Below are 27,355 nucleotides of genomic sequence, written 5' to 3' on the forward strand. Positions count from 1 at the left end.
CACTTCCATAGCCCTTTGTTGGGGCACTGCAGGCCTCAAAAATGGAATCTCTGTCTGTGACCTTATGCCCTCATTTCACTTGCTCAATGCCAGACTCTAATCTGACTGTAGCTCATAAGACCCTCATTCCAGAGAGGGTCCTGCCCCATACCCGGGAAGGAGGAACACTGCACAGAGAGATCAGGAAGCATCTAGACCGACAGGACTTGCTGGGTTTAGACCTTATGCTTTTTGTCCAGTTTCATCTCAACATGGTTGCCATGCTTCAGCCATGCCTATCCAATGATGTCTCCATAAAAGGCCCAGGAAGGTAGGCTTTGGGGAGCTTCTGGAGAGCTGAACATGTGGAGGGAGGGAGGGGAACGAGAATTTGTCCATGTGCCAAGAGGATGGCACACCCCTACTCCATGGGGACAGAAGCTCCCTCATTTGCCCAGGACCCTTCCAGACCTCACCCAGTGTGTATCTTCATCTGGCTGTTTACTTATTTGTATCCTTTCTAATAACATTTGTAATAAACTGGTAAACATAAGTTTCCCTAAGTTCTGTGAGCCACTCTGGCAAATCATCCCACCCAAAGAGGGTGGTCAGTCCAACGTGCGGAGGGGGCAGTCTCGTGGGACAGAGCCCTGAACCTGTGGATTCCATTTCCAGATACTATAGGTACGGTCAGCACTGAATTGAATTGGAGGATACCCAGCTGGTGTAGGCTGCAGAATTGCTTGCTTGCTTGGTGTTGGGAGAAATCCCCAACACATTTGGCCACAGATGTCTCTTGGCGTTGAGAGAGCAGCAGAGGAAAACACAGTTTGAGTTCATGTTTTTTCCACTCTGGGTACTGTCACAGTTGACGCAACTGGTGCGGGTCTGGGGTGCTCTGGGCTACGTTTCACACCCTGGTCTGGGGATCCTAGGAGCTGGCATTTGTTTTTGGATCCTAACCAGAGCTTGATGTGCCGCTTCTTCTCCACATGGCCTTTCTGTCCACAAAGGAGCTGCTCAGCCTGCTCTTCCCAAGCTTTCCAACATCCTCCAGACACTGCCGGCGGCTGGGGAGCGCAAGCGAGCACAGAGCAGTGCCCGGTACAGGGCCTCCACCCTGGGGATGGGGCCATCAGGGAGACCCTGTTGTCTGTGTTCATTTCCTTGGCCCAGAGGGGAGATGTGCAGGTTCCCAGGGCCAAGCCAGTGGCACTCGGCTCCTGCCACTGTGGGCCAGGGTCACGTTGCCCTTTGATCTGACAGTCGTGGGGTACACAGGGCTGCCCAGGGCACTGTGCTGCCTCTGCAAGCTCACACCAGAACTGCACTCCAGGAGCAATCTGTATCCTGCAGCAAATTCAGGGGCGCTTTCATAGAAGGTGAGGGTGGAATGTGGAGGATGAATAGAATTATGATAATTGGAGAACTGAGGAAGGGTATGTGTGGGATACTAAGAAATATTTGGTCTTCCTCCTGGGTTCCTAACACGGGGCTCCAAGCTCCAACAACCCTTGAAATTTCATGAGTGGTGAATGTCTTGGTATTCATAACCCCTTTCCAGCCCATTTGAGTTAATGCTAATGAAGTTGTTACAGTAGGGCCCCTAGATTGCCTCAGGGTCGCTCCTGCACCAGAAAGTCCAGGTGATTTTGAAGGTGGAAACTTTCAATCCCAAGCAGTGACTCCTGGGAGTCCGGCTGACTGAGGTGGAGCACTTTACAAACTTGAGATTCAGGGCTGGGCGCGCGGTGGCTCACGCCTGTAATTCCAGCACTTTGGGAGGCCGAGGTGGGCAGATCACCTGAGGTCAGGAGTTTGAGACCAGCCTGGCCAACATGGTGAAACCCCATCTGTATTAAAATACAAAAATTAGCCGGGCATGGTGGTGGGTGCCTGTAATCCCAGCTACTCGGGAGGCTGAGGCAGAAGAATTACTTGAACTTGGGAGGTGGAAGTTGCAGTGAGCCAAGACTATACCACTGCACTCCCAGCCTGGGAGACAGAGCAAGACTCCGTCTCAAAAAAACAAACAAAAAACCCAAAACTTGAGATTCCAGTGGCTGCCAGTTGCTCCCATCCCTTACCCTGTTCATCTCGAGTGTGGCTGTTCCTGCCCGCACTGCATCCCTGAGGACACCACACCAGGAAGCGTCAGGGCAGGGCGATCCTCAGTTCTGATTCACTCTGGCAAATTATTGAACCTGAGGGGGTGGAGTCATGGGAACCCCTGAATGTGTAGTTGGCCAGGAAGTGTGGGTAGCCCTGACGTTGGTGTCAGACATCTGGAAAAGTGGTGTCAGAAAACACCACACAGTATGCAAGGCTGAGGGGAAACGCCAGTGTAAAAATAACACGTGAGTAACAAGTTTAGGTGGTTTCGGGCCAGCAAAGCCCAAGAGGGCTCTGGTTTAGGGTCTGTGGAGGAAGGTGGCCCTGTCCGTGGAGCATCGGGGCCGGGTGGGGATGGCTATAGTGCTGTGGAGAGGAGTTAAGCCTGCCTTGAGGGTGATTTGAGGGTGAAGATAGGCCTTGACCTGAGCTGGGTTTGGAGGGAGAATTATTGGTGGCCTGATGGGGTCTCAGACTGAGGGTCAAGTGTGTCCCTTCCTTCCTGGCTGGATGAGCATCTAAGTCACTGCCTCTCGGAGGCTCACGTCCATAACAGTAAAGCAGGGATGGTTTTGTCTCTCCTGGAGGGCTTCCTGCAAGAGTGTTGGTGAAATGAATTTCTGTTTGTGAAGCTGTGCATTTTCGTCAGCAGTTATCAATCAACAAACACCTGTAGCCAGTCCTGCACTGGGCCCACGATCACCCAGGGATGAAGTGGTGACTGAAAGGAGGAACAGGCCAGAGGCTTCACCAGCCAAGAGGTGACGGGGCTGAGACTCAGCCTGGCTCTATCTTCCTCCCGCTGCCACTATCCCCTCTGGTGTTCTGGTGGCCCCTGCTGCCAATTCCTGCTCCTCACGAGGGCCCCTGCTCCCTGGTCTTTTCTCCAGACTTCCTCATGGTTGGCACTTGGGAGCACCAGGCTGCGGGCTCACCTCCAGCTGCCTGCATTTGAGCAGATTCCATGCCAGCCCCAGGCACTAGAGGAAGACATCAGTGAGCGCCGGCATAGGCCACGGGGCCACCTCAGTGGCAGCTGCTCTTTATCTGAGCAATGGGCTTCCACTCACCTTCCCCTGCCCCTGTCCTGCACCTGGGGAGAGAATGATCATTGTGTCACGCAAGTACATTTGGGACCTCCTGCTGCTTCCTCTAGATGGTTTGAGTCCAAAGCCCTGGGGTGTAGTTTTCATTCTGCTCTGGAGAGCTGGTGCTGGGCTCTCAAGGTCTGGGCCCCTGGCATGGGGGGAGCCTTGGGAGGTGGAGGCCCCTCCACCTGGCCCTGCAGTAGAGGGTGCCCTGGGCCTGCTCGTCTTAGATCTTTCACTCACAGGTGCGAGGAGCATGGAGCTGAGGCAGGAACCGGAGTTGGCCCCGCATACCTCGCTGCCCCTCCGCACCACTGCAGCATGGACAGGGCGGGTCAAGCAAAGCCACAGCCAGCACAGCCCTCTCTGACCGTCTCACCCTCACCTGTGATACACTGTGGGTAGAGACCCACTTCATTTTCCTCTTAAGAGAAAAAGGATGGTGCAAGGGCACTGGAAAGGCCTGGGCGTGAGTCCTGGGGTGGTCAGGACTGTGGCAAACCGGAGGGTATATACCACATGAAGAGACTTGACATCTCTGCGACTCCATTCCCCCCATGTGGAAGTGAGGACCTGGCATTACCAAGCTTTGACATTTTCAAGAGAAGCCGGGCATCGAGATTTTAATGTAGTAAAAGATGTTGCCAATTTAAAAAGATTGGCAACCAATTTAAATTTCTAAAACATTAGGTGGACTGATTACAGCCGACGGCACCACAAGAGAACAATCTCTGCTTTTGTCTGGTGCCCAGGCTCCTGAGAGACACTAGGCCAGGCCCTGGCAAGAGAGGGAAGAGTGGGTATGAGACAGCATCTGCCCAAGTGGGTCCCATCCACGCGCCTGCAGCCTGGCTCTCCTCTGCTTTTTCTGTTTCCTCCCAGTTGGTGGTTCTGCCTGGGCCTTTCTGCCTCCAGGGCCGGGAAGGCTGCCTGAGTGCGCCCCTCATCCTCTGCGATGGTCGACTGCCCTGAGCCAATGCAGGTAGTGCCGGCAGGACCCAGTCCACTCACACATTCTGGGACAGCTCTGCGCACAGTGACTGGGGCCAGCTCTTGAGTCTTGGCATCCAACAGCAGGTGGCAGTGCCTTTCCAGAGGCCAGAACAGGCCCTTCCCCACAAAACCACAGGCCTTCAGCAGAAGAGGCGCCCTCCACCTGCTATGATGATGGTCACATCACAGCGTGGACAATAAATACCAGATCTCAAAAGGGGAAGGAGGGTGGGTCACAGAATGGAGGAAAAACTTACAGAATGAGCATCCCAGGACCATGTCTTAGTCACCTCTGACCAGCACTGAGTGGGTGCTAATCAATACTGCTGAATCGATACTTTGCCGTCTTGCTTGAGATGTGAAAATTAGGATGGACCTCACCCCTCAACTGCAGCAGCTTGGTTCCTTCTTGAACTATCGACCTGCCAACCCTGGATGCCTGCTGAGAGGTCAAAAGGGAGCAGGAGTGGCAAGACTTCCCCTCCCGCCCCTAAGCCCATCCTTCTCTGCAGACTTCACATACTGCACACTCCGCCTGTTCTGGCTGACGGGGACCCAAGCGCATCCTGGTCCAAGGCTGGGCATGGGGTCCACGTCTGGTAGAAAGGTCCCAGTGCTCAGTCACAGCCTCATTCTACCATCGATGGACTGACAAGTCAACTTTCTGAGGCAGTTCCCAGAGACCTCGGGATCCTACCTGTGTGTAGGGTCCCAGCCCAGGACATTCAGTTCCTCTCAAGGACATCACACTCATCCTTTCGCGGAAAACCATTTTAATTATAATAGCTTACACACGCTGCAGAGAGGGAGACGCAGAACTGGACCTGAGGGGCTGTGCTTTCAAACTGCCCAGTCTCCTTCCCGGCTCTGAACAGGTTAGCAAGAGTTCTAAGCGCCCCGGGCCTCCAACCACAAAGGCAGAGAACAGTTAGCCCCGGAAAGCTGACAGGGGAAGGCAGGGAGGCTGAGAGTGCTTGGTATTCGAAAGATGAGTGTTGTGGTGGGCGGAGTATGGAGTCACACAGAGGCTCCACCCAGCAAGGCCTCTGGCCAGGGGCTGTGTTTAAGGCTGGGGTCAGGCAGATGTGGGAGCTGCAGGGGAGAGAAGTCTGGCTGGCAAGCCCCAAGGGAAGGACAAACGCACTGGGGCAGATGTGACCATGGACAACAGCAGTGCAGGCAGGGCCCCTACAACGCTACAGCAAGCAAGGCCGTCCACGAAGCTCAGGGACTTGGTCTCCGCACAAAAGCATCTCCCAGCCAGAAGTTGGAGCCAAAGCCCCAAGCCCAGCCCTGCCCCGTAACAGAATGTGGATGTGGGGCTGGGTCAGCATGGGGTCCCACCACTTGCTCAGTGGCAGTTCTGACAGCTTGGGTGGCAAGGAATCCCATTCACCCTGCAGCGGCAGCCCCCGCTGGTGTCTCCTGGGCCCTAGAAGATGACAGGAAGAGAAGAGAATGTCAGGGCAGTGCAGAGACTGCCCCCACAGCCGAGTACTCTCCCACCTGGGCCTTTGCCTCTGCAGGCCCTCCTGCAAGAATGGCCTTGTCGGCCTCAGCTGCCTGATGGAGAGTCACTGAGGCCTTTTCTGGGCTCCCACAGCACTCAGTCTACCCAAGCCTAGATCCAGGAACAGGCCAGGGAGAGGATCTGACCACTCTGCATATTCTAGACATGTCAGCATACTGGCAGCATGCAAGAAGGCAGTTTCCTCCGCCTCTACCTGTCTGAAAGTCTACCTGAACGTTACAACAGGCTCCCAGTTCCAGAGCACACCCCTAATAATGACAGCTACCATTTGCAAGAGTGCTCACCAAATGACAGACTCTCTAAGCACTTCTCTTGCAATTTTTCCACTTGATTCTGACAACAAGCCTGAGATAAGTCCAGCTATCATCTCCATTTCACAGAGGAAATAGGGCTGAGAGAGGTGAGCGGCAGCCTAATCACACAGTCAGTATGTGCCAGAGCCAGGGGCCAATCCACCTCTAACTCCAGATGGAACCTTTACTTGCTGTCCTCTAGGGCAAGGGTGGGCAAACACCTTTTCTACAAAGGGCCGGTCATTTTGGGCTGGGCAGCCATATGGCCTCTGCCTCTGCAGTGTGAAAGCAACCACAGACAACATGTAAATGAACGAGCACGGCTGTGCTCCAAAGCACTTTACCTATGGACACTGAAATGTGGATTTCATGTAATTTTCATGTCACAAGATAGTCATCTTTTGGTATTTTTTCAACCATTTAAAGATGTAAAGGACATTCCTGTGGCCGGGCACGGTGGCTCACGCCTGTAATCCCAGCACTTTGGGAGGCTGAGGCAGGCGGATCACCTGCGGTCAGGAATTTGAGACCAGCCTGACCAACATGGAGAAACCCTGTCTCTACTAAAAATACAAAATCAGCCAGGCATGGTGGCGCCTGTAATCCCATCTACTTGGGAGGCTGCGGCAGGAGAATTGCTTGAACCTGAGAGGCAGAGGTTGCGGTGAGCCGAGACTGCGCTATTGCACTCCAGCCTGGGCGACAAGAGCAAAACTCCGTTTCAAAAGAAACAACACTCTGACCTCGGGAGCTGTACGAAGTCAGGTGCTGGGTTGGATATGGCCCATGGGCTGTAGTTTTCCAAGCCCTCCTCTAAGGCAAACCCACAAGGGCACCCTCTCCACACCACCACCAGCGAAGACTCACCCCGGGGCCCCAGCGTGGGCCCTTGGTGACCCAGCAGATCTCGGTGTGGCAGACGGTGCAGCGGATCCAGTCGCAGCCGTCCTTCTTCTGTACCACGATCTGGCACTGGGGGCAGCGCATGGCCTCGCCCTGCAGCAGCATCACCTGGAGCGGGACAGGCGCTGGCCTTGGGGCGGGGCTGGGGCAGTCACCCAGCCTGGCTCCTCCCCATGGCAGGGAGAAGATAGAGACCCTCTGGTGCTGTGGAGTCTATCCTGTGCAGCTCCGCCAGGCCAGGCTCCGTCCAGCAAGCCCCTCTTCATTCCTATGGTCTCCACCCTCCACCCAGACGCTCTTCCCAACATGACAACTTGGCCTAAGTCCCATCTCTGGATGGAAGTGACAGCCAGAAGGGAGACCAGAGCCTCCAGGGATGTGTGAGCACAGCCCTTGCTGAGAAGCCCCCAGTCCCCACCTGGATCCCAGAACTTAAAATCCCTAGGCCTCGGCCCTGTCCCAGCCTCACCTTCAGCATCTCTGTCGTCTGCCGGGCAGCCACATCATTCTGAGCCCGCAGGGCCAGGTCCTCCTGATACTCCTTGCAGTTCATCTGCTCGTGGATGGCCTGCAGCAGGTGAGGGACTCAAGGTGAGAAGGTTCCTCAGGGGGTTAAGAAGCTGGGAGAGGTGAGGCGCAGGGCAGGAGTCCACAAAGGCACTTAATGCCTCTAGGTGTAGTCACTGGCAGGACCTCACTTTGTCAAGCATAAGCCATTTTACAGAAGAGGATACTGGCACCAGGGAGGTGAAGTCAAGGTCATCACATATGCTAACAGCAAAATATACCTCAGCCTCTTGAGTAGCACAAGCTATCAGCACATGCTGCCACACCCAGCTTATTTAAGTTCTGATGGGCACGGAAATCCCTTACACCCGTAAGGTGAAACCCTGCATCCCTGCCAAGGCCCTGCCCGGGGTTACAGGCCCAATGACCCCAGACTGAGCTTGCTCAGGCTGAGTGTGAGACCAGGCTCCAGACCTGTTTACCGGCTCCTCACCTTCCACTTTTGAGATGAAGGGGCAGGGACAGGCCTAGGGGAAGGATCATGCAGGGCTGTCTGGGTTTGGGGTCAGCACTCAGTTCAGGACAGGGGCGGAGACGTGGCATAGGGCCAGGGTCGGGCATTAGTCTGTGACAGGTTCAGTCAGAAGCCAGGGTCAGAGCTTAGTTCAGGGTCTGGGCTGAATATGGAACCACCTTAAGTGACAAGTGCAGGGTCAGGTTTGGTCAGAGGCCGAGTCTATGGACTTGGATGGGGTCAGGGCTCAGTGTGGGACTGGGATTCAGTCTGTGACTGGGGTTGACTGGTCCCAGGTCAGGGCTCCATTGTGGACCAGGGCTGCCTAGGTTGGAGGCTCCATCTGGGGCCGGGTCTGGGACCCCATCTGTGGGGCCAGGGCTTGGTTCAGGCTCGAGCCACACTCTCCCACCGACATGCAGCTCTAAGTCATGACTAGCAGGCCAGGGTCATAGCTCCCTTCCCAGGAGAACACGCACTTGCAGTGGTAAGCTCCAGGCAAGATGACAGTGACTAGGTGGGGTGAGTCCCTGGCCCCACCTTGCAGAGCAGGCAGTTGACGTGGAAACACACAGGGCAGGTGAACTCGTTGACATCATCCTCAAAGAAGCACCATCCCTTGCAATCTGGGGTCTTGCAATGGTAGCTGAAGGCACTGCGGTTTTCAGCAATGGAGATGCCCAGGTCTAGAAATCGCTGGTAATCCTCAGGGGTCAGGAGCTGCCAACAGACCACGTCCTTGTTGCTCAGGATTCAGAACACCTGACATATGACCCTTGACCACCATATACCTTCCAGAAAGCCCCCAGCCCATAAACTCCAACCCAGGCCAGGCTTTTTCCTTCATGTGATCCTCATAGTGTTGAAAAACTCCATTCAAAAAGTGGATTTTAGGCCAGGCGTGGTGGCTTATACCTGTAATCCCAGCACTTTGGGAGGTCAATCAAGGCAGGAGGATTCCTTGAGGCCAAGAGTTTAAGATCAGCCTGAGAAATACAGTGAGACCTCATCTCTACAAAAAAATTAAAAAAAAAAAAAAAAAAAAAAAAAGCAGGTGTGGTGCTCACACCTGTAGTCCCAGCTACTTGGGAGGCTGGGTTGTGAGGATCGCTTGAGCCCAGAAGGTCAAGACTGCAGTGAGCCATGACTGATGCACTGCACTCCAACCTGGGTGACAGAATGAAATCCTAGCTGGAAAAAAAAAAAAAAAAAAAAGGAAAAGAAAAGTAAAAAGAAAGTAGGGGGAATTTCTAAAAGTTTTGGTGGTGGATGGTGGTAATGGTTGCACAGCAGTGTGAATGTACTAAATGCCACTGAACGGTACACTTAAAAACTGGTTAAAATGGTAAATGTTATGTCTACTTTCTCACAATAAAGAAAGGAACATAAACAATAAGCAATGTTGGGAAAGACATGATTAAACTAGTATTCTATAAAGAAAATGTGGTACATATACACAATGGAGTACTACTCGGCCATAAAAAAAGAATGCAATTCTGTCATTTAGAGCAACATGGAGGAACTGGAGGTCATTATGTTAAATGAAATAAGCCAGGCACAGACAGACAAACATTACATGTTCTCACTTATTTGCAGGTGCTAAAAATCAAAACAACTGAACTATCGAAGACAGAGAGTAAAAGGATGGTTACCAGAAGCAGCGAAGGGTAGTGGGGCATGGGAAGGGAGTGGGGATGGTAAATTGGTACAAAGAAATAGAATAAGAACTGGTATTTGATAGCACAACAGACAGACTATAGTCAATAATTTAATTGTACATTTTATAATAACTAAGAAAGCATAACTGGACTGTCCATAACACAAAGGATAAATGCTTGAGGGGATGGCTTCCCCATTCTCCATGATGTGATTATTACGCACTGCATGCCTGTATCAAAGTATTTCATGTACCCCAGAAATGTATACACCAACTATGTACCCTCAAAAATAAAAAATAAAAATTAAACAAACAGCTGACCCACCAGCGAGGCCCAGGTGAAATCAGCGAGGCCCCGCCCAGATCAGAAGAACCATCCGGGTAAGTCCAATCCAAATTATAGTCATCCCTCGGTATCCAGAGAGAATTGGTTCCAAGATCCCTGCAGATACCCAAATCCAGGGATGCTCAAACTCTTTATATAAAACGGCATAGTATTTGCATACAACCTACCAACATCCTCCCATACACTTTAAATCACCTGTAAATTACTTATAATACCTAATATAACATAAATGTTATATAAACAGTTCATGCTGTATTGTTTCCAAAATTTGGTTTTTATTGTAATTTTTTTGTTTTCTTAAGAATATGTTCTATCCACCGTTGTTGAATTCTCCAGTGTGGTACCCACAGATACAGACGGCCAACTCAACTTGCAGATTTTTTTTTTTTTTTTTTTTTTTTTTTTTTGAGACGGAGTCTCGCTCTGTCGCCCAGGCTGGAGTGCAGTGGCGCGATCTCGGCTCACTGCAAGCTCCGCCTCCCGGGTTCACGCCATTCTCCTGCCTCAGCCTCCCGAGTAGCTGGGACTACAGGCGCCCACAACCGCGCCCAGCTAATTTTTTTTTGTATTTTTAGTAGAGACGGGGTTTCACCGTGGTCTCGATCTCCTGACCTTGTGATCCGCCCGCCTCGGCCTCCCAAAGCGCTGGGATTGCAGGCGTGAGCCGCCGCGCCCGGCCAACTTGCAGATTTATGAGCTAAATAAATGACTGTTGTTTTGAGCCTGCAGTGATTTGTTACACAGTAAGTGCTAACAACAACAAAGGCTTACCATGTGACAAGCACTACTCTAAATATATATATAGTTTTTGAGACGGAGTTTCGCTCTGGTTGCCCAGGCTGGAGTGCAATGGCGCAATCTCAGCTCACTGCAACCTCCACCTCCTGGGATCAAGCGATTCCCCTGCCTCAGCCTCTGGAGTAGCTGGGATTTCAGGCATGTGCCACCATACCCGGCTAATTTTGTATTTTTAGTAGAGATGGGGTTTCTCCATGTTAGTCAGGCTGGTCTCGAATTCCCGACCTCAGGTGATCTACCCATCTTGGCCTCCCAAAGCGCTGGGATTACAGGAATGAGCCACTGTGCCTGGCCGCACTACTCTAAATTCTATACACATATGCTCTGCCATAATCTTTGTAATCCTGGAAATAGAAGCTGTAACTCTGACTCTAACAGAGATGAGATAGAGGCATAGAGAGGTTAAATATCTGACTTATGGTCACACACCCAGGCCACCAGGCTCCAGAGTTCCCCGACTATTTTTTTTTCTTTTTTTGAGGCAAGGTCTCACTCTGTTGCCCAGGCTGGAGTGTAGTGGCACAATCACAGCTCACCGTAACCTTGACCTCCCAGGCTCAAGCAATCCTCCCACCTCAGCCCACTCACTCCTGACCCCCGCCCGAGTAGCTAGGACTACAGGCGCACGCCCTCGCGACTGGCTATTTTTTGAATATTTTTTGGAGAGACAGGGTTTTGCCACGTTGCCCAGGCTGGTCTGGAGCTCATGGGTTCAAGCAATCTGCCCACCTTGGCCTCCCAAAGTGCTGGGATTACAGGTGTGAGCTGCCACGCCGAGCCAAGTCCCTGACTCTTAACAACTCTGCTGTCTTTCCTTCATAGATGTGGTTTCTTGACTAGCTACTCCCCTCAATTCTTTCTCTGCTTGGGGTCTCAGCACCCCACATAGACAAATCTCTTGAAAAATGTCTGGGGGGCCAAGGATGGATGATCGCTTAAGCCCAGGAGTTTGAGACCAGCTTGGACCACATAGGGAGACCCCCATCTCCAAAAAAAAAAAAAAGAAAAGAAAAGAAAAAGAAAGAAAAGATGCCTGCTGCCTGAGCCAGTCCCTAGCTGCCTGCTCCGGGCCCAGTTCCTTAGGACTGGGGTATGTCTCCCACCCCGAGGCCTTACCGCCTTGATCTCCCTCTCCAGCAGCTTGCCCGAGCACGAGTAGGTGTTGTCAATGAAGGGGCAGGAGACCTCCGCCTCCTGGCTGTTGCGGATGGTGCCCTGCAGGCACTCCCTAGGGGAGGGGAGGGGAGAAGAGTTAGGATCATAGGAACCCCATCCACTGGGGACTCCACCCCTCACATGGCAAGGCCTGACCCCAGGGGCCTCACTCAGTCACCCCAGGTGGGCTTCTCCTCAATATCCCCTTCCTTCCCATCCCTCTCACCAACCCATCACCAAGGCCTCCAATCCTGTCTCCATATGGCCGCTCCAATTCTCTGGTCCAGGCCCCATATCCCCCGCCTGGGCGACTTCAGGAGCCTCCTCACTGGGCTCCCTGCATCCATCTGGCCCCTAAAGTCTATCTCAGAACAGCAGCCATGTCTCCCCAGTGACCCCCATCCCACCCAGAACAAATCCCAACTCCTCATCGCTGCTCACAGACCCAACACCTCTCTATCCTGCTCTTTGATTACCCCCTTCATCCCTCTGCTCCAGCCACCAAGAGACCTCCTCAGCCTCCTCCAACACGCCAGGCCCACACCTACAGCAGGGCTTCCAGTCCCAGCTCTGGAGCTACCTCCTTGGAAGCTTCCAGACCACCCTTTCCAGGAAGGACTCCTGTTGTCTCTTAACGTACTGTATGTAGCATTTGACATAATTCACAAGGACATCAACCAGTGATTATCCAATTCACATCAGCCTCTCTGCTGGAATGTAAGCTCCAGGAGGCAGGCATGGAGCCTGTCACCCAGGGACTGCTCCACAAGGGTCTGCTGTGGTGAGTGGGTCTGTGTTCCCCACATTCAGGGGTGGAAGGGCCATGACAGGAGACTCAGAAACTGGCAGATGCCCACAGCGAGGCTCAGAGCAGCGTGGCTGCAGGAGCCTGGGTGGTGAAAGGTAGAGGGGAAGGGAGGCTCTGGAGTCTCCACCCATGCCTGCGTTCATGTCTAGGCTGCTTCTCTTACGAGCCATGTGGCCTTGGGTAAGCTGCTTGGCCTCTCTGCACCTCAGGTTCCTCATCTGCAAAATGGGGAGACGGAGCCTACCTCGTAGGTTTTCGCGGGCGTCCAGTGAGGTATCAGAGCACAGGGCCCCACCCACGTCCAGCCCTGCGTAACTGGCGGCTTTAATAAAGCTGCATTGCCGGGGGTGGGATTGGGGGCCGCACCTGCAGAAGGTGTGCAGACACTCACGCAGCACCACGGCCTCGCCGGGCGCCAGCACCGAGTAGCACACGGGGCACTCGGCGGGCTCCGTGTTCAGCACCAGGCTCCTCTGGTCCAGCTGGACGTGCTGCAGGTAGTTCCCCTCCTGCTGCTGCTGCTTCCGCTGGGCACACGGGGCGGGGCCACGGGGTGGGTCAGGGCCTCGGGGGCGGGTCAGACCACGAAGGGGGAAGGACCGGAGGGCGTGGTCAGGGCTGGGTCAGACCAGCAAGAGGCAAAGCTGGGAGCCAGTCGGGATCGGGGATCGGGGATCCGGGATGGGGGTGGGCAGGGGTGGTCAGGAGCAGGAAGGTTGGGAGGGGCGGGGCTGGGAGAGAGGCCAGGCGGACCATGGGGAAGCCAAGGGAGGGGAGGCCGGCCAGGTAGCCAGGGAAGGCATCAGGAGAGGGAGCAGTGGCAGCAGGGAAAGGAAGGGGGCCAGGGTCTGAGTGGTGAGTCAGGTAGCAGGGCAGGGCCTGGGCCAGGGCTGGTGGAGCCAGCTCAAGGTCAGGGGTGAGGAAGTGACAAAGCCGGGGAGCAGAGCAAGGCTGAGATGAGAACAGGAGTGGGCTGGCCAGGGGTAGCACCGGGTCCAAGGGGAATGCAGGTGGGCCAGGGGTGAGATCAGAATGGGGAGCACTCGGGGGTCACTGTCTGTGTCATTAGTGTGTGTGTCATGATGGGGGCGGGGGAGGGCTAAGGCGCAAGACCAGGGTTGGGGGTCATCCCCCTAGGGAGCAGTGAGGGGCCAGGCCAGGCTCTCAGGAAGTCAAGGGTGGGCCAAGCCCGAGAGGGATGAGGTCAGGAGTAGGAGAGTACAGGGGGAGGTCACGGGGAGGTGGAGTAGGATTAGGTCACAGGCAGGTGAGGGTGAGGTCCGAGCTGAGGTGTGGTCATGGCTAGGATGCTAGGGTCATAGCCAGCCATACTTGTGTGGTGTGTCAAAGCTAGGGATGGAGCCACAGCTCACGTGGGAGTGAGGCATGTGAATCTGGATGTGCGTCACAGCCAGGGAGTGGGTCTCAGCCACAGGGTGACCTTTGAAAGAGGGTAGGTCACAGCCAGGTGCAGGGTCACTGCCAGCAGCGTGGTTGGGAGGGGCAAGGCAATAATGGGGAGGAGCGGCAATGCACAGGTGTCTCCCTTCCTGGCCTACACCTCCCCCGTTCGGTCTGCAGGTGTCTGTCCAGGGACTTCCGCACCCACCTGCTGGTACTGACGCAGCGCCTCCTCCTCGCCCGCCAGGCGAGCTCGCTCCTCCTCGTCGGGCTGGTATGAGGCGGGGACCTGGTAGGCCTCGGGGCGTGCCCGGCAGCACATCTCACAGCCAGGCCGCGTGGGCTTGTTGATGAAGGTGCACCCGGGGCACTGCCAGCCCACCTGGGAGCAGGGCGGGCTGTGAGCCGGACTAGACAGGGTGGGGCAAGGGAGGGGCACAGAAGAGGATACTGAGGCCAGGGAAGTGTGGTCAGGGACAGCTTACCGGTGGGGGCTCGGGCACTGCATCTGGCTGCCCCCGTCCGGGTTCCTGGGGGACCCTGGGCTTTGGGGGACCTGGTTCCAGAGGGCCCCGTGGCTGCAGCGTGAGGTCCTTGAAGCCCAGATCTGTGGAGAAGGGTTAAGGGGTGGTGGTTCCACGTGGCCCGCTTGGTCCACACCCATGGGGGTGGGTCTCCCTGAGCCAGCCAGGCAGACCCTCCCCCTATCCTCTCCCTCCTCCCTGGGGGCATCTCCAGCTTCCATCTGGCCAAATGGGCATCCTGGCTCCTCCAGGGTCAGGGTCCCTACTCCACCCGCAAATGCTTCTATGTCCTCTGAGCTTCAAAATCTACCATAACACCTGCCTTTCTGTGCCTCCTGAAGGATTCACCAAGTGGGACACAAGAGCACCGCTGAGGCGGTCCTGCCAAAACAGTGGCTCACTCCATTCCCCAGGAAACATCAGCCCCTACCCCCGCCACAAAAAAGAAACTGGCCTAGACTCTTTGAAAGGGATTGAGACATGACAGTTGAATGCCAAGTCTTTGCTATAAATGCTAATAGTGGGACAGCTGGTAAAATCTGAGTAAGATCTGTAGATCAGATACCAGTACTGTATCAGTGTTAGTTTCCTGAGTTGGATTGTTAGGCCTAGTAATGTAAGAAAATGACCTTTCTTTTCAAGGGAATGCACACTGAATTATTTAGGGGAAAGAGACACCATGGCTGCAACTTACTCTCAAAACGGTTCAGAAAATAAAATAATTTTATATAGAAAGAGAATGATAAAAGAAAGCAAATATGGTAAAACCCACATGAAAGGCACACGGGAATTCTTTATATACTACTTTGTAAAATTTGGCAACTTTTCTGTAGGTCTGAAACATTTCACAAGTTAAAAATTAAGAATAGGCCGGGCGTGGTGGCTCACGCCTGTAATCCCAGCACTTTGGGAGGCCGAGGCGGGCGGATCACGAGGTCAGGAGATCGAGACCATCCTGGCTAACACGGTGAAACCCCGTCTCTACTAAAAAATACAAAAAACTAGCCGGGCGAGGCGGCGGGCGCCTGTAGTCCCAGCTACTCGGGAGGCTGAGGCAAGAGAATGGCGTGAACCCGGGAGGCGGAGCTTGCAGTGAGCCGAGATCCGGCCACTGCACTCCAGCCTGGGTGACAGAGCGAGACTACGTCTCAAAAAAAAAAAAAAAAAAAATTAAGAATAAACACTAGTTATCATCACCGTCATACCCAGTTTATGATTTTAGCAAACTGGGCAGCAGATGGGACTAACCTTGCCCAAGGTCACACAGCTGGGAATGCCAGAGCCTGGATGGAATCCACCCGTCCCCATGCCAGCTGTTGTCATGATGGGTCCCTGAAATGCTCCCTCCCATGTGTCTTAGGTCCTCTCTTCCCCACTTGGATAGGGTCCTCTGGGTGAGCCCCTGACTAAAAACCCAGGGGCTCTGCCCCTGCTTGCCCTACACTCTCAAGTGAGTCCAGGGCCCCTGCTGGGTCCCACGGTGCTCGGGCAGAGCCTCACCTTCCAGCATCCGCAGCTGCCGCTCCCGCTGCAGCTCCTGAGGGTTGAGGGAGGTGTTGCGGGCTGATAGCAGATAGAGGTAGGCACTGTCCCCATTCTGCCGCACCCCATGGGAGTGCAGGGTCTCCTGGTCTCGTGCCAGCCGCTGCCCAATCACCCACTGCTGCAAGACTGGTGGGAAGCCATAGTCCAGAAAAACCTGGTGGGGGCACCGAGGGAGAGAGTGGGAAGGCAGGGCCAGAGGAGAGAGAGGAAGCAGGAGCGAAAGGGAGAGCCTCCACCCCAGTGTCGCCCTCAGCCTCCTCACTCACCATGTCTTTGAGGGATGCCACTGTCATATCAGGGCGCACTGTGAGCCAGATGGTGACAGTGTGCATCTGAGCATCCTCCACGCTCACCCACAGCCTGCAGAGAACAGCAGGGGCTCAGCATGGGCTCTGGCCAGGGGTCCAGCCTCAGCCACCGGCTACAGACATGTACGTATTTGCACACAGGCGCATGGCCATGCACATACACACACACAACCCCCAGTCTGGGGTAGGCCCCCACCCATGCTTCCTCCTTTATTGGAACCCAAAGTTAGGCCCCTCCAATGGCTCCATGCTACTCTTAGAATCAACTCATGGCAGCACACGAGGGCCTCCATGATCTGGCGCCTCCCTGACCTCTCCAACCTCTTCTATCTTCTCTCTCCTGCTCCTTAGTCAAACCACCAAAAGTTGTTGTTTACTATATGCTAAGACTATTCAATGCACTGAATGTGTATTAACTCATTTAATCCTCTTAATGAACCCATCAGGCAGGTACTGCTGTATCCCTGTTTTACAGATAAAAATGTGAGGCACAGATAGGTTACAGTGACTCTGCCAAACTAAGCAACTAATAACTGTTAGAGGCAGGATTCATTTGTATATATTGATTTACTTTTAAGGCACAGGCTCTCTTTCTGTGGCCCAGGCTGGAGTGCAGTAGTGCTACCTTGGCTCACTGCAGCGTCAACCTCCTGGGCTCAAGGGATCTTCCCATCTCAGCCTCCTAAGTAGCTGGGACCACAGGCTCATGACCCCATGGCTAATTTTTTAAGTTTTTGTAGAGACAGGGTGTCACTGTGTTGCCAAAGCTGGTCTCGAACTCTTAGCCTCAAGTGATCCTCCTGCCTTGGCCTCCTGAAGTGGGATTACAGGAGTAAGCCACTGTGTTCAGCCAGAGGCAGGATTTAAATCCACATGGTATTATTCCAGAGAAAGTGGTTTTAACTTTCTCGAGGATCCTCCAACATTTTTGAAAAATCAAAAGCATGAGAAGATGAAAAAGCAGAACTGACCCCAAAGCAAACAGAGATCATTTAGGGTATAGAACAATAAGCAACAGTGAAGTCTAAGTAGTACCTTCAGAGAGATTTGGGAAAACATTGCATTCAGAAAGCAAGAAAAGGCATGAAGTAACCAAAAAATGAGAAAGAGTCCTGCACGTTAAAAGTGACTGCTGAATCCCAGCACTTTGGGAGGCTGAGGTGGGTGGATCACAAGGTCAGGAGATCAAGACCATCCTGGTTAACACAGTGAAACCCTGTTTCTACTAAAAATACAAAAAAAAAAAAAAAAAATTAGCTGGGCGCTGTGGTGGGCGCCTGTAGTCCCAGCTACTCGGGAGACTGAGGCAGGAGAATGGCATGAACCCGGGAGGCGGATGTTGCAGTGAGCCAAGATTGCACCACTGCACTCTAGCCTGGGCGACAGAGTGAAACTCTGTCTTAAAAAAAAAAAAGGAAAAAAAAAAAGTGACTGCTGACTACCTGAACCTTTATCTCTAACTACCAGTTACAGGAAAAATGGGAGATAGTAAATGACACTATGACAGTCTGGGTATTTGTCCCCGCCCAAATCTTATCTTGAACTGTAATCCTCAGTATTGAAGGTGAGGCCTGGTGGGAGATGTTTGGGTCATAGGCACAGCTCCCTCACAGCCTGGAGCCGCTCTCACCGTAGTGACTTCTCGCCACAGTGAGTCCTCGTGAGATCTGGCTGTTGTAAAGTGTGGCACCTCCCCCGCAACTATCTCTCTTTCTCCCTCTCTCACCATGTGAAGTGCCTGCTCCCGCTTCAGTAAAAGCTCACTGAGGCCTCCCCAAAAGCCAAGCAAATGTCAGGACCATGCTTCCTATGCAACCTGCAGAACTGAGTCAATTAAACCTCTTTTCCTTTTTTTTTTTTTCCTGAGACAGAGTTTTGCTCTGTCGCCCAGGCTGGAGTGCAGTGGCGCGATCTTGGCTCACTGCAAACTCCACTTCCCAGGTTCACGCCATTCTCCTGCCTCAGCCTCCCCAGTGGCTAGGGCTACAGGTGCCCACCGCCACGCCCGGCTAATTTTTTGTATTTTTCGTAGAGACGGGTTTCACCGTGTTAGCCATGATGGTCTCCATCTCCTGACCTCGTGATCTGCCCACCTTGGCCTCCCAAACTGCTGGGATTACAGGCGTGAGCCACCGAGCCCCGCCAAACCTCTTTTCTTTGTAAATTACCCAGTCTCAGATATTTCTTTGTAACAATGCTAGAGTGGCTAATACATACCATGAAGAGGTAATGGATAGATCCAGAATATGGGGAAAATTCTAGAGGTCAAAAGACCAGGTTTCTTAAAAAAAACTAGTGGCATAAAAATAGAGAAGAATAAAAGAGACTTAAGACATATTAAGAAATGCTATGTGTAGATCTTGTTTGGTTCTTGATTTGAAGAAAACAAACTGTAAAAAGCACTAATGAAATAGGAAAATTTGAATATAAACAGTGCATTAGGGGATTTTAAGGAATTCTTATTCCTTTTCTAAGGTGTGATAATAGTATTGAGGGTTTTTTGTTTGTTTTTTGTTTTTTTTTGAGACAGGGTTTCGCTTCTGTCACCCAGGCTGGAGTGTAGTGGCATGATCTTGGCTCACTGCAGCTTCAATCTCCTGGACTGCAGTGACCCTCCCACCTCAGCCTCCCGGGTAGCTGGGACTAGAGGGGTGCACCACCATGTCCAGCTAATATTTTGTAGAGATAAGGTTTCACTATGTTGCCCAGGCTGGTTCTGAACTCCTGGATTCAAGCAATCCACCTGCCTCAGCCTCCCAAAGTGCTAGGATTACAAGCATGATCCACCGTGCCCGGCCAAGTCCTAATTTTTTGAAGACACATACTAAAGATTTAAGGATAAAATAATATCTGAAATTTGTTTAAAAGTAGTCCAGAAAATGTTCTTAAAATTCTTCAGGTAAACAATTTGAATACCCAGTCGACTGTCAATGAATTGAGAGAGCAAAATACAGATTTTTTTTTTTTTGAGGAGTCTCGCTTTGTCGCCCAGGTTGGAGTGCAGTGGCGCGATCTCCACTCACTGCAAGCTCTGCCTCCCGGGTTCACGCCATTCTCCTGCCTCAGCCTCCCCAGTAGCTGGGACTACAGGTGCCCGCCACCGCGCCCAGCTAATTTTTTGTATTTTTAGAGACGGGGTTTCACCATGTTAGCCAGGATGGTCTCGATCTCCTGACCTCGTGATCCACCCGCCTCGGCTTCCCAAAGTGCTGAGATTACAGGCATGAGCTACCGCGCCTGGCCTAGAAATTTTTAAACATGCAAAAACTAAAAATTTACCACATTTTCCACATGAAAAGTTCTTGAAAAACAAAAATAGATGAGTCTCATACAAGAGAATAGAAGAAAAGTAAAACATGAAAAGGACTGGATCTTAACCCCAAAATGTTCTTCCAGCAATAAGGGTTTTGAAACATAAAAGTGCATATGGTTTCGACTGTGCTAGTTATTCTATAGTGAATAATATTTCCATAATCAAAATACTATAAATCCTTTCTAGTAGTATTGCACTTTTAGAATCAACCTAGAGGCAAAGCATAAAAGCCTTAATTATGTTAGAAAACAAAATTTTTAAAAGCTATAATCTTAACACTATCAACAAAAAAATACAGCTGGAGCTCATTCAATGTCACATCAAGATCGCTGGTGAACAGCAGAGCATCACAAAAACAGCTGCAGTCAAAGCTTAAACACTTAATTTTAACTTACATGCTATAAATGCATATTCACTGGCCAGTCTCTAGGTGTAGAGCCAACGGCTTTTCTCTCTTTCTTTCTTTGAGACAGGGTTTCACCTTGTCACTCAGGCATGATCATGGCTCACTGCAACCTCAACCACCTGAGATCTAATAATCCTCTGGCCTCAGCCTCTCAAGTAGCTGGGACTACAGGTGTGTGCCACCCAACCTGGCTAATTTTTTCATTTTTTGTAGAGACAAGTTCTCACTATGTTGCCCAGCCTGGTCTTAAACTCCTGAGCTCAAGTCATTCTCCTGCCTGAGCCTCCCAAAGTGCTGAGCCGCCATGTCCAGCATGAGTTTATACCTGCTGACTGGAGTTTCCCATGGATTTTTCTTTTTTTTGTATGAATCACATCCATAATCATGATCTATATATTTCTAGTAGTGGCTTCTTTAAAGTGAGCAAGAACTTAGACACACTCCTGAAGCATCAGAGCACAGAGCCCTTCTGGATTTTTACTGTATTTCCTTACTACTGTCTCACCCAAAAGTGTTAATCTGTGTGTGTGTGTGTGTGTGTGTGTGTATGTGTCTGTGTGATTTGTCTCTTGTCTTTTTAAAGCAATCAGCTTATTTTCACAGAAACAACTCTTTCAGTGCTCATGTTTTATTAATTAATGTAACAGCTAAGTAAACTATGTTATTACCAATAACACATACAACAGGTATCATTTGCTAGGAAGCATAGGGTCCATCGATGAGAACCCAACAGCAGGTCTGGAGAGGTGCTGGTTGCCCACAGCCTCTCAAAACTCAGGTTCTGATCCAGCAAGTCTGAGGTGGGACCTGAGATTCCCCCCATGTTGTGGTCCAGGGGCCACACTTTAATAGCAAGATGGTGGCTGACATTGTACATTTTACAGAGGAAACGCCAGTGCCAGTTAGTTAATTCAGGGGATCAACTGGAAGTCAACTGGGAAAATGTCCACAATGATACTTCAACAAAAAAAGTCATGAAAAGCAAAGGTGGAAGATGAGTATGTTAACTTCCTCATTTTTCATAGCAAGGAGTACACAGGTACTGTCTCAATCAACCATTTCAAGAAGTAGATATACCAATATTTTGTTTAAAATCAAGTGGCCAATGATCTACAGATTCAATGAAATCCCTACCAAAATCCCATTTGTTTTTTTTTTCTTTTTTGCACAACCAGACAAGCTGATCCTAAAATTTATATGGAAATTCGAGACTTGCAATAACCAAAACAATATTGAAAAAGAACGAAAGCTGGAGAACTTCCATTTCCTGATTTCAAATACTATGAAGTTACAGTAATCAGAACAGTGTGGTACTGGCATAAGGGCAGATGTATATTATAGTTCAATGGTATAGAAATGAGAGTTCAGAAATAAGCATTCATATTTATGGTCAATTAATTTTCAAAAAGGTTAAGATGATTAAACAGGGGAAAATAGTCTTTTTAACAAATAGTGCCGGCACAACTCAATATCCACATGCAAAAGAATGAAGTTGTACCCTTACCTCACACCATATATAAAAATTAAATCAAAATGGACCAAAGACCTAAATGTAAGAGCTAAAACCATAAAATATTTAGGAGAAAATATAGAGGTAAATCTTCATTACCTTGGATGAGGCAATGATTTCTTAGATATGACACCAAAAGCACAAACAACAAAATAAAACATAGACTACCTGGACATCATCTAAATTTAAAACTTTTGTGCTTCAAAGGACACCATCAACAAAGTGAGAAGACAACCCACAGAATGAGAGAGAATTTTTGCAAATCATGCAGCTGATAAGGCACTTCTATCTCAGATGAATAAAGTATTCCTACAACTCAATAATAAAAACATAAACCCAGCTGGGTGTGGTGGCTCATGCCTGTAATCCCAGCACTTTGAGAGGCCAAGGTGGGTGGATCACCTGAGGCTTCAGGAGTTCAAGACCAGCCTGGCCAACACAGTGAGACTCCATCTCTACTAAAAATACAAAAATTAGCTGATGTGGTGGTGGGCACCTGTAGTCCAGCTACTCAGGAGGCTGGGGCAGGAGAATCATTTGAACCTGGGAGGCGGAGGTTGCAGTGAGCTGAGATCGCACCATTGCACTCGTGCCTGGGCAATACAGTGAGACTCCATCTCAAAAAAAAAAAAAAAAAAAAAGATAAACCCAATTTTAAAATGGGCAAAAGACCTAAATAGGCAAACCTCCAAAGAAAATATGCAAATGGCAAATAAGCACATGAAGATGCTCAACATCATTTGTCATCAAATGGTTAGGAAATTGCAAATCAAAACCACAATGAGATACCTCTTCAAATTTACTAGGATGACTATAATAAAATAGATAAATAACAAGTGTTAGAGAGGATGTGGAGAAACTAGAACCCTCATATATGCTGGTGGGAATGTAAAACGGTGTAGCCACTTTGGAAAACTGTCTGGCATTTCTTTAAAAGGTTAAACATAGAGTTACAGTATGACCCAGCAATTCCACTCCTACTATATACCCAAGAGAAATGAAAACATGTCCACACAAAAAGTTGGACACAAATGTTCATGGCAGCATTGTTTATAATAGCCAAAAAATAGAAACACCCAAATGTCCATCAACTGATTTAATCAGTAATGATAATGAGGTATGTCCATACAATAGATTATTATTTGGCAATAAAAAGGAATAAGGTTCTGGCTGGGCATGGTGGCTCACACCTGTAATCCTAGCACTTTGAGAGGCTGAGGTGGGAAGACTGCTTGGGCCAGAAGTTCAAGACCACCCTAGGCAACACAGCAAGACCTTATCTCTACAAATTCTTAAAAAATTAGCTGGGTGTGATGGTACACACCAGTAGTCCCAGCTACCTGGGAGGCCAAGACAGGAGGACTGCTTGAACCCAGGAAGTTGAGGCTGTAGTGAGAGATGACGGCACCACTGCACTTCAACTTGGACAACAGAGTGAGACCTCATGTCAAAAAAAGGGGAATGAAGTTGTTATACATGCTACAACATGGATGAATCTAGAAAACATGATCCTAAGTGAAAGAAGCCAGACACAAAAGGCCACATGTTGTATGATTCAACTTATATGAAATTTCCAGAGAAGGGAGATCCCTAGAGATAAAAAGTAGATTAGTGGTTGCCTAAGGTTGGGGAGTTAGGGAAAAGGTAGAGAGATGGAGACTGACTGCTAATGCGTACCAGGTTTCTTTACAGGATGATGAAAATGTTCTAAAATTGATTGTGATAATGGTTGCACAAACTTGAATATACTAAAAGCCATTGAACTGTATACTTTAAATGGTTGAACTGTATGGATAAATAAATAAATAAAACTGTTTTAAGAAAAATCAAATGGGACCTACCATGAAAACTGAAAATCAGAAACCATAAAACTATTGCCTTACTATCCAGTAATGAAAAAGCAGTCAAAAAAGAACCATAGACACTAATGTTTATTGAGTGCATAATACACGCCAGGCACTGTGCAAAGTGTTTCAGCATTGAGTTTAAGTCTCCTGGAGCAGAGACTGACAGTATCCATTCTCTTCCCTTCCCTTACCAAGCAAACCCCTGAATTCTAGTTGAATATCCTGACTATACAGTCTTCCCTCAAGTTGAACTGTAGCTGTACAAATCAGTTCTGGTCCATAGAAATTAATGGAAGAAGTGTGTACAACTTTTGAGCTATGCTCTTTAGAGGAATGTGGAGGGGTGCCTTTCTTCCCTTCCTCCTGTGATGTGATGGCTGGATGGAGCTGGAATGGCCATTTTGCACCATGAGGAATCTGGGAATGAAGGGCAGAACAGTGAGAGAAGCAACATGAGCCTCTGAGGACTGTGGGGAGCAGAACCCCCCTATCTGGACTCCCTGCCATAAATTTGTTTACATCACTGTTCTGTTTTCTTCTGTTGTGTAAGGACTAACATACAGTACACCTCCTAACAACCCTATGAGATAGCTACTGTTACGGTCATCCTAATACAGTACACCTCCTAACAACCCTATGAGATAGCTACTGTTACGGTCATCCTAATACAGTACACCTCCTAACAACCCTATGTTATGGTCTGATTTTTAACATGAGGACACACTGAGAGGTGAAGTGACCTGCCCTATATTTCACAGTTGATTAATGACATAACTAGGGTTAGAAGCCAGGCCTGCTGAAGCCAGAACCTGCCATTAGGAAGAACTGTTTTACAGGCAAGAATGTCCTGTCCTGTTGTCCCTAGGGTTCAGGCCAGCCATGCACTCCTCACCTGATGTCCTGCGTTGGGGAGACCTCAGGCTTCAGTTGCACACTCAGGGGCACCCGTTGCTCTGCCAGCCAGATAGCACACTTCATTGCCACCTGTTCATCCCCGCCCGCCACTGCTCGGGTGAGGCTCAGGGCCATTTCCTCTGCTGAAAGCCAGTACAGCAGGAGCCAGTTAGCACAGGGTTTTATTTTCAGGAGGTGGGCGTAATGGGGTAGGAAAGGAGATGATCCTTTGTGTGTGCTGCTTTCTCTGTCTTCCTGGTGAACTCCTACATATCCTTCAGCACCCAGGCTAAAAGTCCCTTTCTCTGGGAGGGGTTCTTTGATATTCCCCACTCCTCCTCACTCTAGGCTCATTTGGTTCTGTTTGTCCTTCATATTCCCAGGGTCCCTCATACTTCTATTCATTTATCCAATAAGCAGTTATTGAGCTCCTACTGTGTGCCACCCACTGTCCCAGGAACTGGAATCCCACAGAGATTTATAAACAGGGTCCCTCTCCTTATGGATCTCCCTGCCCAGTGGGGAAACAATGAACAAGTTTAACAAGAAAAAAAAAAAAGTCAGATTGTGATCCTTGCTGGCAGGAAAATAAACAGGTTAAGGAGACCAGGGGAGGCTTCTGGGAGGGAGTAACACTGAAGGTGAGACCTGAAGGAGGAGAAGCTGCACGTGTCAAGCCCCAGTGGGGAAGAGTGGTCCAGGTGGAAGGAAGAGTAAGGGCCTTGGCCAAGAAATGGTTGGATGAGAACCGAAAGAAGCCAGTGGGGCTCCAGTAGAGTGAGCATGGCGGGGTGACTGAGGAGAGATGTCCTGTGGGCCACCCAGGGGCTCTGGGTTTTGTTTGTAGAACACAGAGGGGCATGGGAAGGTTTCCAGCAAGGCAGTGACTGACTTCTGTTCTACAACCCTAGGTGCAGGGGGCAAGAGAAAAGGCAAGGACCCCTGCTACTCAGGTCAACTGAGGTCTGTATCCCACCAGCCCAGGAGGTCTCCAAGTTCAATGCCCTGTGTCCTCTGCGAGTCCCCAAGCCCCATCTCAGCACAGAGCCGGCCCAAGGAGTTCTCAGGGCCCCAAGATGGCTCTGGAAGCCAGTAGGTACTAAAGGAGGAAACTGATGGGGAGGGGGGCAGAGGGAGGGCAGGCTAAAGCCCCCTCTCCAAGGTCCTTCCAGGCAGGCAAGGCCAGGTCCTGCGGGGCCCACTTCCCACCGGAAGGTCCCCAGCCACCTCCAGCCTCTGCCCACCTTTCTTGGTCTTCTCGTCCATCTGGCGTGGCTGCGCCCATCCCCCTGCGGGGGACCGTGCCTCCTGGGAAATGCTACCTCCGGGTCGCCTGGGAGAGGCGGGAGACCAGGAGCAACTCAGCCAGGCCGTGTGGCCTCCGGCGCGGCCCAAGTTCTGTCTGTGCCTCGCTGTCCCCGCGGCAATCGGGAAGCATCACACTGCCTGGTGACCAGGCCGGGATCCCGAGTGGGGCGGTGAGAGGGCAGCGGGCGCCGAGACAAGTCCGCACTGGGCGCAAGAGGAAACGGGACCAGCCGAGGTGGGGAGAAGCGGGGAAAGGACGCCCGGACACCGCCCAGCCGGGGCGTTCCAAGTCCCGGAGGACCCCCACTTGCGGGAGCACTCCTGGCGTCCTGGGTTTCAACGCAAAGCCCTCTCTCCTCCCAGGAGGCCCCAGTTCTTCGCAAGCGGAGCGGCTTCGGCGGAAGAGAAAGTGAAAGTGGCGGCCCCGGAAGTGGGGCGGGACTGGGAGGGGGGCCGGAAAAATTGTCGCCTCATCCGGGACCTCCAATGCCCGGCCACCCGGCGGCGGCGGACGCCGAGGGCGGGGTTCCAGCGCTCCCGGCGCTCCTGTTTGGGGCGACCCCACCCTGTCCTCCGGGGCTGACCGCGGACCCCCGGACCCCCGCCGGGCTCACCCTGCGGCCTGCACCGCGGAGCAGCGGGAGGGGGCAGGGCCGAGAGGCGGGGTGGGCGGGGCGCGGGGCGCGGGGCCCGGGGCCGGGGGCCGGGGGCCGGGGGCAGTAGCAGGAACCTGAGCAGGAGCTGGAGCCGGGGCTGGAAGGCGGCTAGATCCACAGCGTCGAGCTGCCGGGGACGGGTTAGGAGCGCCCCCTGCGAGGCCGGCGCCTGCTCACCCAAGCCTCAGGCATACCACGGGGCAGGCCCGGTCCTTGGCTCCGTTTGCAAATGAATAAACGAAGGCTCTGTTTGTTGATGACCTGTGCAAGGCCACTCAGCCGAGGTTTGAATCCAGGCCTGGCAGGCTCAGGAACCCGCCCTTACCCAGGTCCGACGCTGCCTCTCAGCGGTCACCGTCTGTCTTTTCGTTGAGCTATTGGTGAAGTTTGCATTCGCCTGCTTTAATTTTTCTCCCGCTCCTCGTCCCATCGATCAGCAGATCCTGTGGGCTCCACTTGCAGACTCTCATCCCTCACCTCCTCCGGCCCCATCCCGCTCCAGCTCCATCAGTGCTCCATCATCTCAGGGGTCCTGAATCAGCCTCCTCCTGGGCCTCCTTGCTTCTCTTTTTGCCCTCTTCTGTCCATTTCCACCCAGCTGCCTGAGAGTCCTGTTAAAATGTAAATCAAACTCAGGCCACTCCCCGACTCAAGTACTCCCATCTCGCTTAAAGTAACAGCCGAGATCTTCCCCAGTGCTTGCAAACTGCCTCCAGATCTCTGTCTTCGTAGCTGACTACCCTGCCCTTGCCTCACTCCACTCAAGTCCCATTGACCTGCTGGGTCCTGGAGTAAGTCAGACACACTCCTGCCTTAGGGCCTTTGCACCTGCCGTAACCCAAACGTCTGCATGGCTCGCTCCTTCCCTTTATTTTGGTCTTTACCCAAAAATCTTCCCTAGCTACTCCATCTGAAATTTCACAGACACGCATGTATCCAGCATTTCACATCCGCCTTCC

General features: G+C 51.4%; 1 protein-coding gene across 17 annotated transcripts; it reads right to left on the bottom strand.

Moving 5' to 3' along the window:
• Positions 1-4,928: 4,928 nt before the first annotated feature.
• RBCK1 (RANBP2-type and C3HC4-type zinc finger containing 1) lies at positions 4,929-27,019 on the bottom strand. Of its 17 annotated transcripts, none has more exons than XR_012419220.1 (13): positions 25,677-27,019; positions 24,431-24,575; positions 16,421-16,514; positions 16,110-16,308; positions 14,571-14,692; positions 14,294-14,467; positions 13,076-13,211; positions 11,838-11,949; positions 9,903-10,019; positions 8,461-8,640; positions 7,369-7,467; positions 6,864-7,007; positions 4,929-5,604 (listed from the first exon to the last, which is right to left on the bottom strand). XR_012419220.1 is itself a non-coding variant. In XM_005568592.4 (12 exons), the coding sequence occupies exons 1-12, from the start codon at positions 25,696-25,698 to the stop codon at positions 5,524-5,526; spliced, it is 1,533 nt and encodes a 510-aa protein (XP_005568649.1). In that variant the 5' UTR covers positions 25,699-27,019; the 3' UTR covers positions 4,929-5,523. The 17 variants fall into 17 exon arrangements, 9 of the variants coding, with proteins under 9 accessions (XP_005568649.1, XP_073861065.1, XP_073861067.1 ...); XR_012419221.1 differs by having other exon boundaries at positions 13,051-13,211; XR_012419225.1 differs by lacking the exon at positions 13,076-13,211.
• Positions 27,020-27,355: the final 336 nt, after the last annotated feature.

This window comes from Macaca fascicularis, chromosome 10, assembly GCF_037993035.2.
Source record: "Macaca fascicularis isolate 582-1 chromosome 10, T2T-MFA8v1.1".
NCBI lineage: Eukaryota > Metazoa > Chordata > Mammalia > Primates > Cercopithecidae > Macaca > Macaca fascicularis.

Excerpts from the sequence above, each read along its gene's own strand:
- RBCK1 (XM_005568592.4), bottom strand. The coding sequence starts at position 25,698 with ATGGACGAGAAGACCAAGAAAG. Across the intron at positions 11,950-13,050 it reads TGTCTGCACACCTTCTGCAG|GGAGTGCCTGCAGGGCACCA; the intron begins GTGCGGCCCCCA and ends CCCCTCCCCTAG. Across the intron at positions 7,468-8,460 it reads TCAACTGCCTGCTCTGCAAG|GCCATCCACGAGCAGATGAA; the intron begins GTGGGGCCAGGG and ends CACCTGCTGCAG.